The sequence below is a fragment of the Melitaea cinxia genome, chromosome 12 (assembly GCF_905220565.1).
Source record: "Melitaea cinxia chromosome 12, ilMelCinx1.1, whole genome shotgun sequence".
NCBI classification, from domain to species: Eukaryota; Metazoa; Arthropoda; class Insecta; order Lepidoptera; family Nymphalidae; genus Melitaea; species Melitaea cinxia.
The window spans coordinates 16,012,808-16,024,712 of NC_059405.1; the positions used below are offsets into that span (position 1 = coordinate 16,012,808).

Genomic DNA, 11,905 nt, shown 5'->3' on the forward strand with positions numbered 1-11,905 from the left:
TTTTTGGTAGACGTTTGCTGTACAGTCATAACTTAATTGCAAAATATCAAATTTTCTAAAAGAGAGAGAAAAGTCTTAGTACACTTATTTCGATCGAAAGTGGACAGTGAAATTGTCAAAGTTGGTCGCTACTTTGGACGTTGAAAAATCCTGCTTTTGATTAAAATCGTGATCCTCACCTGGAGCGAAATACTGCACAGCTTTCCCTGGTATGTTATTGTCGGGATCTCCCTGTCCCGCGCGAGAGCAGCGAATATTTTGTCTCTCATACACGACGCCCCTGGTCCCTGGGATAGCAGTCTGGAACTCCTGAACAACAGTTTTTTTAATAACTAGGTCGGCAAACAAGCATACGGCTCACCCGATAGTAAGCGATTACCGCAGCTTGTAGACGTCTGCAGCATCATCGCAAGCGCGTTGCCGATCCTATCCCCATTTCCCCCAGGAGCTTTGGTCGCCTTACTCACCAACAGGAACACATCACTGCTTGAAAACAGTGTTATTTAGCTGTGATCTTCGTTACGGTCGAGGTTACTACCCCAGTCGGGCTGCTCCATATCTTAAGTAGGGAATTTTCTGCTGTGTCCTACCTCAGTTGTATTTTGTGCACTCAAACATGGAAACAGGACTCGGCATATCAGGCAATTGATTTTCAGGCAATTGGATTTGAAAAACGCCGATCTGCAATTGCTGAACGTTTTTTTGCATTTTGTCCACTCAAAAATAGAAAGAGGATTCGGCAATTCGGGAAAGTTGAAGACCAAAGTGGCTTAAATCTTTTTTGAGTCATTATGATTGTTAGGATAGAATACTATCCATTTTTAAGTCTTTTTTGGCAAAATACGTTACGCCTGATGGTAAGCAGATAACGTAGACTATGGACGCCTCCAACACCAGGAATATTGCAAGCACGTTGCCAACTCTAACTCCTTGCCTACCCGAAGAGCTCTGACCACCTCACTCACCACAGGAATACAACACTACTTGCGAACAGCGTTAATAAGGTTGAGGTCCAATTAATCCAGCAGTTCTCTTATTCATCTTTTCCCTCAACATTAAAATATCACAAAGAACAAAATTGCAAAAAAACCTGTGTGACAATATTATCATGCGGATAGATCAGAAGCTCCAAGTCGGCTAGTCGTTATCCCGAACATCCTGAAATCGCTGGCTTGGCGTCCTTAGATTGTTTGTCGTAATTCGTTTGGTATAGACGATAAAAATTATATTTTACCAATTTTGTCTACATAATCAAAAATAACTTTATTCAAATAGGCTTCAAGAGCACTTTCGAAGCGTTATTTTACAAATTAAAATCATATTGCATATACATAGTCATTACATATACATAGGTGACAACCATCGATTCGAAATGTAAATTTTGCAGAAAAGAATCGGCAAGAAACTCCACAGAAGTCATTTTTTTATTTTAATTTGTGAGTGCCTTACCTGCAGTTTGGTCAACTTTATCATCCGTGTATCATACAAGCGGACGTATACGTCGTTTGCGCCAATGGCCAGTTGGTAAGGCCTCCTCGGATTGACGGCGATGCACTTTGCCTCTGCGTAACGACCCATGTGGTTAAGCAAATTGACTAAAACATTCGCTGGATCCGTGGTACAACTGTGATGGGTTCGTAGGTCGTGTTGACTGTAAGAAAGATTTCCTACATTACCAAACAAATCCGAAACTTTTCTCTTAAGCTATAGTTTTATAATACATTTAGGCATTGAGTTTTTTTTTTTATATACATATAAATAAAAATAAATTCATATATGTATGTGTTCGTCTGAACAACAGGTCCAAATTATAATTTCACAGACAATAAATAACTATGCCAAAAAGACAGATCATAGACAAGTCGAAATTCGAAAAGCCTGTTCCGTTAATACAATTAATTGGCGACAAGCCAACAAAGTGTCAAATTACTTTACTCACTGCAGGGCAACGACACTGTTTAAGAGCAGTATTCGTTAGCTATTACTACTGTGTGTGTGAATTTTTGTGGTGCTTACCCAGTCGTATTGCTGGAGCTTTTGAGCTGGATATTTCTCGCTTTGTTCTCAATGATTGCCGCCTGCTGTTTGTGGTAAAAATCGCGTGTTCAGGGTACACTTACAGAATTAGCCCATCCTCGCCCGCAGACCACAGTATATTCGGGTTGTCCGGTGGGACGGCTAGACGCTTGACGCGGCCACAGTGGCAGGAACACTCGAGCAGGGTCTCGCCATTCATAATATTGCGAGCTCGAACGGACCCATCCGCCGCGCATGTCACGATCGAATCCGGGGACAGGAACTATCGGAATTTGTTATCTGCTTAGCGATGTACGATGTTAGAAGATATCTCTAGTAAATATCATTGAATATCTATACTGATGCTGTCCGGATTACAGACTCTGCCTAAGACTTTAGCCATTCTGTCGTGCTTAGATCAGTGATCAGTTCCTGACCAGTCAGACCCCTCCCTCCCTTTAGGTGAGATGTAGTGAGACTTGCCTGGACTCCCCTCCCCATCCCTTAAGTGAGATTGACGCTGAATTTAATAAAGATTGACTGGAAATAGTAAACTGTTCAAATATACTATAGTTAATTTATTTCAATTGAATAAAATTCAAAGTAAAAACTAAATGATTTTAATGGCTATGCGATTTATTTTAGCGGGTAAAATAAACATTTAAAATAATTTATTTATTTTAACATCTATAATTTTATATTTTTTGAAGTTGATGTGAGATTTACGATTATCCCCCCTCGTTTTAAATGAGATTTGTTGAGATTTCATTGGACCCCTCCCCCTACCATTCTGAGCTCACGTAATTAATGAATGTCCCCAATCTATACTAATACTATAAAGCTGAAGAGTTTGTTTGTTTATTTGAACGTGCTAATCTCAGAAACTAATGGTCCGATTTGAATAATTATTTTATTGTTAGATAGCCCAATTATCGAGGAAGGTTATAGGCTATATATCATCACGCTAAGACCAAAAAGAGCGGAGCACCAATGAAGAATGTTTCAAAATCGGGGGTTCTTTTTTCCTTTTGAGAACTTCCGCTGCGTGCGCTGTGAAAACAGTTAAGTTTCGCAAAAATTATGTATGACAGAATTAATCCTCTTTAAAAGTTCTAAAAAAAAGTCCGCGACAGCATATATCTATCTTTTAAGGTTGGCTCACTATAACCTTTTTATGCTAACCAAGTTTGTTCTAAAATAATTCATTATTTGCGAAGATGTTTTTATAAACATGATGTTTTTATAAAAATGATAATTATCACAAGTATTAAATTTAAAACGAAATAACCCTTTACATAATTCGATTTCAATGAGTATCTCAGGAGATATCGCAGTTTTAAAATAACATCGCAGCAAAATAATGATCAAGTATTGCGCGCGCCTCTGTTCCACGCGGACGAAGTCGCGCGCAGAAGCTAGTGAAGTATAAAAATCGAATTACGACTAAATTGTTTTATGTTTGAAATTTATTTTTGGTGCAAATTTTAATATAGACATATTTCTAATATGTACGATTTTATTTTTGTGTTACCCACACATTAGGAATTCTAAACATTTTTGAATATCATATCAAAAATTGACCGCTCCAGCGGGATTCGTACCCGCGTCTCCGACTGACCGTGTCGGCGCTCTAGCCAATTAAGCTATGGAACGATGTACCCGCTAGAGCGAAATTTTCGATATGATGATTTTTATTTTCGGTTTAAGCGAACCGTGGCGCCGTCTGTAGTGAGTTCTTTACAGAGACCCGTAACTATTCAAAGTTTCATATTACAATGAAAATCTTTGACAGGAGACGACACCATGCTATTTTTAATATGTACGATTTTATTTTTGTGTTACCCACACATTAGGAATTCTAAACATTTTTGAATATCATATCAAAAATTACGGGTTACGGGAATTTACGGGTCTCTGTAAAGAACTCACTACAGACGGCGCCACGGTTCGCTTAAACCGAAAATAAAAATCATCATATCGAAAATTTCGCTCTAGCGGGTACATCGTTCCATAGCTTAATTGGCTAGAGCGCCGACACGGTCAGTCGGAGACGCGGGTTCGAATCCCGCTGGAGCGATCAATTTGTCTGTGTCTTAGATGTACGAAAATGAGAGAAAGAGAGTTAGTAAATGTGTGCTCGCACCTCTCTCTTGCTCCATTCACCTCGCCTGATCACACTTTCCGTAACGCTCTCGTAAGGCATTTACCAGCTTACTCCTCAAGTCAATCGTGCTTAGAGAATTTTACTTCCAAAATTGGACACATAGCTACAAATCTCCATGAGAAATTTAAATAAAATATAACCAGTGGAATAACCCTTGCAGATTATTATATTATATTTATTTTATATTTGATAATTTAGTATCAGCATTGCACCCGTGCGAAGCCGGGGCAGGTCGTTAGTATACAATATATTCACAAAATTATCAATGATATTTTTTCTCTATGACTTTCAAGGCCGTTAACCCTAAAAAAGTTAATGTAAGTCACATCTTAAGAGTAATATGATTTTAAACAGTTTATTTAATAATTTAGGTAATTTTTAACCGACTTCCAAAAAAGGAGGAGGTTCTCAATTCGACTGTTTTTTTTTTTTTTTTTGTATGTATGTTACATCAGAACTTTTGACTAGGTGGAGCGATTTCGAGAAATTTTCTTTTAATCGAAAGGTGGTGTGTGCCATTGGTCCCATTTAAATTTATTTGAGATCTAACAACTACTTTTCGAGCTATATCTAATAATGCGTTTTTACTTGACGCTTTTTTCGTCGACCTACGTTGTATTATACCACATAACTTTCTACTGGATATAACGATTTTGATAATTCTTTTTTTGTTGGAAAGGAGATATCCCAAGTTTAGTACCATGATAAGGAAACCAGGATCTGATGATGGGATCCCAGAGAAATTGATGGAAATTCTTGAAAATCCGCAATAACTTTTTACTGGATGTACCGATTTTGATAATTTTTAATTTAATCGAAAGCTGATGTTTATCATGTGGTCACATATAAATTTTATCGAGATCTGATAACTACTTCTTGAGTAATCTTTGATAACGCGTAGTTGCTTGACTATCTTTTCGTCGATCTACGTTGTATTACTTGTCGATGTAATTGAAGTCGGTTTTTTTTTCGTTTGCGAGCAAACACAATTATGGTATATAAAGTACAACTGACATTATTTTTGAATTCATAACATTTCCAGTGAATTTATGATACATACATAATCATGAAGCTCTTGGGGGGAATTGGGGATAACGTCGGCAACGCGTTTGCGATGCTTCTGGTGTTGCAGAGGTCTATATCATTACAGCCTATACAGTCCACTGCTGGATATAGGCCTCCACAAGTTTACGCCAAAAATAACGTGAACTCATGTGTTTTGCCCATAGTCACCACGCTGGACAGGCGGGTTGGTGACCGCAGTATTGGCTTTGTCGCACCGAAGACGCTGCTGCGCGTCTTCGGCCTGTGTATTTCAAGCCAGCAGTTGGATGGTTATCCCGCCATCGGTCGGCTTTTTAAGTTCCAAGATGGTTTTGGAACCTTGTTATCCCTTAGTCGCCTCTTACGACACCCACGGGAAGAGAGGGGGTAGCTAAATTCTTTAGTGCCGTAGCCACACAGCACAGCAGAGGTCTATAAGCTACGGTAATCGCCTACCACTAGGTGAGCTGTATGCTTGTTTACCGACCTAGTTGTATATTAATATATATTATACTAGCTGACCCGGCAAACGTTGTTTTGCCAATAAACTATCTACTATAAGTGTGCGGGGATTTACTTATAATCGAAAGCGTTGTAGACAATGAAAGTATGCTTTATTTAGTGCACAGTAAAATTAAAATAATACGTATAACAGTCACTGCTACGATCGATACACAAATAAAACCAAAAAAAATGGCCGAAAGCGGTATAGTGAGTCAGACAGGAGACCGGCTTCATTCTCATCCCTACTCCGCGATGTTTGCTGGATGAGAGGTGACAACGGTAGACATCTAGCGGGGATAACTGATCAATTGATAGTTATCGACCGGCGAAGGCATTAGATCAAATTGAATTGAGAAAAAAATCATTTATAAAAAAAATAATTAAAAATAATAAAAAATAAAAATTGCAATGGAAAAATAGCGGTCGATCGTAGAAAGGTAGAAAATTAGGAGTAATATAATTTTTTTATTCTAAATCATGAATGATGACAAAATAAAAATAAAAATCTTGCCCAAACAATTAGTTTATAATTAACAAATAAAATATAGGGGTTGATCGTAGAAGATTGAAAATTTAGGGTTGTATGTAGTTTTTAATGTATCATAAAATAATAAAAATAATTTATCTAAAAATTAAAAAAAAATTAGGGGTGGACTACCCTTAACATTTAGGGGGATGAAAAATAGATGTTCGATTCTCAGACCTACCCAATATGCACACAAAATTTCATGAGAATCGGTCAAGCCGTTTCGGAGGAGTTTAACTACAAACACCGCGACACGAGAATTTTATACATATATTAGATATATGTAGCCTCAATGAAGGTAACTGCATTTCTATGTTCGTTTTCTAAAGTTTGTTTGGAAGACATTACTCTATTAGTTACCATATTTTGTTTATATTTTTGTTATTTCTTGTATGCTATTTCTTGCTATTTCTATGTAATATGTTTTTTGTTGTACAATATAGTATTTAGGTATTGTATTATATATTCATATTATACTATACTTCTGTGAACAGTTTAGATTTGAGCAAGCGATGACATCTGAGGAAAGATCAATGTGGTAAACCAAACCCAATGGAAGTCAATCTAACACTGAATTCGTGTTCATTGTTGTAAGTATATATAGCTGCAGGCAGACCAAGGAAGCTCTTCCGACGATCAACCCAGGATTGTCCCGCAAACTTCGCGGTTATGGAAGAGCCCAGCTCCGACTACTGGTCGGGGCGCTTACGGGACATGCCTTGCTTAACAAGCACTTACACAATCTAGGTGTTACAGACAGCCCCCTGTGCAGAGCGTGCCTGGAGGCAGAGGAAACGGCCTCACATATCCTGCTGGAATGCGGTGGTGTGGCGAACTACAGGGCACTACACCTTGGGACACCGAGGTTGCTCCAGGAAGTCGTCGGCAACGTGAAGGGTCTGCTAGGCTTCCTCAAGGAGCTTGGCTGGCACGAATAGTGCCCACCAGCCGATCACGCAAAAAAGGCGCATCAAGACGTCGAGTTGCGGAAAATAGCCCGTGTACAACAACAACAACAACAAGTATATATAGGCAGCAGTACAGACGTCATATATGCAGTACAGAAGTCTAATGTATATACAAAAACAGCAATTTTGTAAGAAATAACCTACACTAGATAGGTAGGTAAAGGTTAATTAAAATCAATAGTATAAGGGCAATACATTGCTCAATGTGCGGTAATTTAACTGAGGAAGGGCACAGCAGGAATTTCCTGCTCAAAATATGGATCAGCCCGACTGGGGTAAGTACCTCGACCTTACAGAAGATCACAGCAAAATAATACTGTTTTCAAGCAGTATTGTGTTCCTGTTGGTGAGTAAGGTGACCAAAGCTCCTGGGGGGATTGGGGATTGGGTCGGCAACGCGCTTGCAATGCTGCTGGTGTTGCAGGTGTCTATAAGCTACGGTAATCGCTTACCATCAGGTGAGCCGTACGCTTGTTTGCCGACCTAGTAACATTAAAAAAAAAATCCATACAATACATTATTATCATGAAATAACTAATTGATAACATATTAGGCAGTTGCTTTGACTACCACAATAAAATACCATCAATTATCAATCGGCCATTTCATATTGACAGGCAAGGCAATAAAGATATTTTATTTTACTTCAGAGATAGTAAAAAAGATAGCAGTTAATAGGTCATGCAATGACAAATAGACAATGTTGACCACAACAAGTTCTATTTGTGTACTTTAATTATTTACTTACTTAATAAGCCTATCTTTGAATTAAAATTAGTGAAGATGTCTTGTTTGAAATTTAGTGGTATAAACGATGGTAGTAAGGGAATTATTTTTTGTTTTGTGGGTGCACTTGTTGTATCCTGCTAGTAACTTAACCAAGACTCTTTCAATAATTAATTTGTGCAAACGATTTAATCGTTACATATTATGTCAAAATCTATAACTTGGCTAGGCAAGGCGGGCAACTCCTGCAGTGAAGGGTAGTGTTGATGCGCATCTCAGAGGGCCTCCTTAAACTTATATCTAGACTGCGAGTCCTAGAAACTGCTCTGGGTTTCTCCCTTTGCCACACAATGAACCCGGCACCCACACGGTGAATCCATCGAATGCAAAGAAGTTCACCCCCCCCGTCCATTAACGAATAATTATCTTGTGTTACCTTGAGTTGTAATTAATCAGTGTGACCTAATTTTTACATATATATAATAATACATAAATCAGTCGCTTAGTACTGAATATAAAATCATCATATCAAAAATTTTGATGTAACGGGTACATCGTTCTATAGCTTAATTGGCTAGAGCACCGACACGGTCAGTCATAGATGCAGGTATGATCCCCGCTGGAACGGTCGATTTTTTATATGATATTAAAAATTGTTTAGAATTCCCTAATGTGAGGGTAGCACAAAAATAAATAGTATGAATAATAATACATGTCTGTTTGTTTTATATTTTTTTTTTTTTTTTTGTTATTCATATATTCATTGATATCAATCAATCGACTGCTTCACTATCTGTCCCTTGTTATAACTGTGCTAATCTTTGACACTTCAAAATCTATAATTTGCAAAAATGTACATTACTTAAGATATTTCATATAATACAAAATAGGAAATCAAGTGAGTGCAATAATGTAAGGGAGTATGTGGAAGATTAGAGGAGTAACAAGAAATATCAGACAAAAAAAAAAATACTGTAACCAATACACTCAAATATACACCTTTATATCGGATAGGGCTGAAAATACCTCTCATACACCAAAAAAAAACCCACAGAGAGTACATAACAACAGGCTCATGACAAAAAGGAATATAGTAAGACCAAGAAGTTTAGCTGATTATATTTTACAGGTGGAGACAAACAAGTGGCTAAATTTGACTAAGGACCTGAATACATGGACAAAGCTACTAGGTGGTAAAGATGTATACATCATATATGGTATGGTAAAGGTCCATACTTAGAATAAAATTAGTTTTACTTAAATCAAAGTGTAAATTTGTAATACATATTTATGATATAATTTTTTATAAATAAATTCTTATATCTACCCACATTAATACATATATGCATAATGTACATAACATTTTGCATATATATTTTTAATTACCTTCATTTATATGTAGGATCAAAAAAAACATCATCAAGATGTCTTAGCATGTGTTGGGTATGTTTATTGTTTCACATTCATACAACAAACACACACTCAATTCAGCCATGTTATACTTGAATCTCTAAAAATTATAGATCAATTTACTTCTAATATACCGTTTTTAGATTTAATGCCTGACCTATTTATAGCTGATGTGTGAAAAACTTACCTTGACTGAGAAGATATTGCCCGTGTGACCGGTTGAGATATTGTGGATTTGCCTATACCGGTATGGATCCCACAATATAACGTGGAGATCGTCGGATGCCGACGCCAATACGCTGCGACGTAAAAGTACAAATTAGCACGAGCTTATTTTCAAGCACATTTGTCATCGGAAAGAATGTACTCACGATCCATCGCTGTTCCATTCTAGGCAGTTAACGCAGCCCATATGTCCATTGAGTTCTTTTTCTAAACCTAGTCTTTCTATCATACTTCTGGTCACAGTCAATTTGTTCTGGAATTTCCGATTAATTTCACCCCTTTCTCGGGCTGCTGTGAGGCCCACGGGCCCCAGGGTCCAATTCGGCTCTTCTCTTCTGTCCATGGTTGCGTTTGTTCTTCAATTGGTCTGATATACCATCACAAACAAGACAAAATTACGAACCAACTCAAGCTGTGTCTATTTTTAGTTATCGACATTCCATCGTACATAGCAGTAAAATAATAAACGTAGTGTTTATTGAAATGCTACTTTAGAAAGAATTGCAGGATAACTATTAATACAATGAATAATAAGCTGATTAATTATGTCTATGATTGAAATTTTCTTAGAAAATTTGCTAAGCTGTCAAACAGCTGTCGATGTTACTAGTTTAATGCTATTTTGTATTGCTGCTGTAAATTGTAATCGATAACAAATTCATTAATTCATAATTGTAAGGAAAAAAACAACATATTTCATTTAATTAAAAAAAGAAATAAAATAATGGACTTTTGGAATCAGAGACACTTCTTCTTCTTCTTTAGGGTTCATCAGATAACAAACTCTGAATCAGAGACGCTTCAATCATTTTGGAGCAAAATACTTCCCAACTTTTAATTTAGATTGTATAGCTACCGGACATTGGAATACCGTTAAAAATTCGGTAACGTTAATTTGTCTCGGCAGAAATAACGTTTATTTATGCAATAACGGTACTTTAAATAACGTTATAGTTATTAGGGTCACTATACCGGTATATTTTTTTACCAATATTAACTCGTTTAACTTTACAAATTTATTCCGTTACCATTACGAAAAGTGTGATTGAGCTAGATGAACGGCGAAAGAAAGAAAGATGCGAGCACACATTTTCTTCCTCTCATAACCAGTTTCGTATATCTAAGACACAGTGCAGACCTATTGCGCAAAAGATTTACTTCTACTCTCGTCGCGAATTCACCAGCTTACTCCCCAGTCAAGATTAAGTTTTACTTCAAAAATCAATGAAATTACAAAATTACTATTGAGCCAGAATCACTCGGACAATACTTTTATTTAATGTCCATTAGGCTAGCTAACTATAATATTAATCTTAGAATTATGGGTACGTAAGCTGCTTAAGTACATCAAAGATTATATATACTTTTATTTATATTTATTCGATTGCATAATAATAAATTTTAACTAAAAAATAATATAATTTAATGCTACACGTTGTTGCCTCTCTTTTCAAACCACCATGCAGGGTAACACGATGAGGTGGCAACGTCGAAGAGGTATCGGTAAAAATATCGTTATTTAGTATAAAATTTTTAACGGTATAAAAGGTATCGAAAAAAAATAACAAAAATTTACCCGTATTTTGTAATGGTAATTGGTAATGTTACCAAGCCCTGGTTTATTTATTACTTTTTTCTACAACACCTAAGTTGCCAAAATTTGGCAAAATATTAAATATGAACATATTTTTTCCTCTTTGGTAAAATTGAGCAAGGCTGCTAATGGCAACATTGTGTGACACTACTTGCTACTGACACTTGAAATTGAGTTCTCTTGACAGTTGTTGACAGTTTCTCGTCTGCGTTTGTTGTGAGAACATTTATAAGTCAGATTGTGGTGTTTATGTGTTTTCAACTCTAATTTGTTAGTATCGTAGTGAAAATACGTAGTGTTCATAAGCTTTACTAGTTATTTTTAATATTAATAAGATTTGGTAAGTGTTTTATTTTCTATATATTAGGTTAATATTATTTAATTTCATGTATTTGGTTATTATTTATATATTTCGTAATTTAAAATTTCGAATGAATTAGGATCCTTCCACGTGGTTAAGAAAGCTCTAGAAAACATCTAGCAGTTGATGACTCTTTAAACAACGAACCACTGTTCTAGAATTACCTACCGTAAATCATTCATCTATCTTTATCCCCTCAATTCAAACCATACATCCTTCACCATTTATGAAATGACGACATCTCTAAATCCACGTGCCTTAGAAGACACGCGAAGTACGGAAAAATGTCTTAGACTCGGCCACAAGAACTACTATCCAAGCCATTCAGTTTAGCTAATATTTAGACACAAACAAACAATTCAATCAA

General features: G+C 36.5%; 1 protein-coding gene across 1 annotated transcript in view; it reads right to left on the reverse strand.

The window, feature by feature from the left end:
* The window catches only part of LOC123658291 (WD and tetratricopeptide repeats protein 1), a 66,817-nt gene extending 56,621 nt beyond the window's left edge, over positions 1–10,196 (reverse strand). The window contains exons 1-5 of the mRNA XM_045593728.1: positions 9,730–10,196; positions 9,546–9,657; positions 2,121–2,299; positions 1,450–1,651; positions 180–306 (exon numbers count right to left, since the gene is read on the reverse strand). Coding sequence (XP_045449684.1) covers positions 180–306; positions 1,450–1,651; positions 2,121–2,299; positions 9,546–9,657; positions 9,730–9,926 — 817 coding nt within the window. The 5' untranslated portion in view covers positions 9,927–10,196. The remainder of the gene's footprint in view (positions 1–179; positions 307–1,449; positions 1,652–2,120; positions 2,300–9,545; positions 9,658–9,729) is intronic.
* Positions 10,197–11,905: the final 1,709 nt, after the last annotated feature.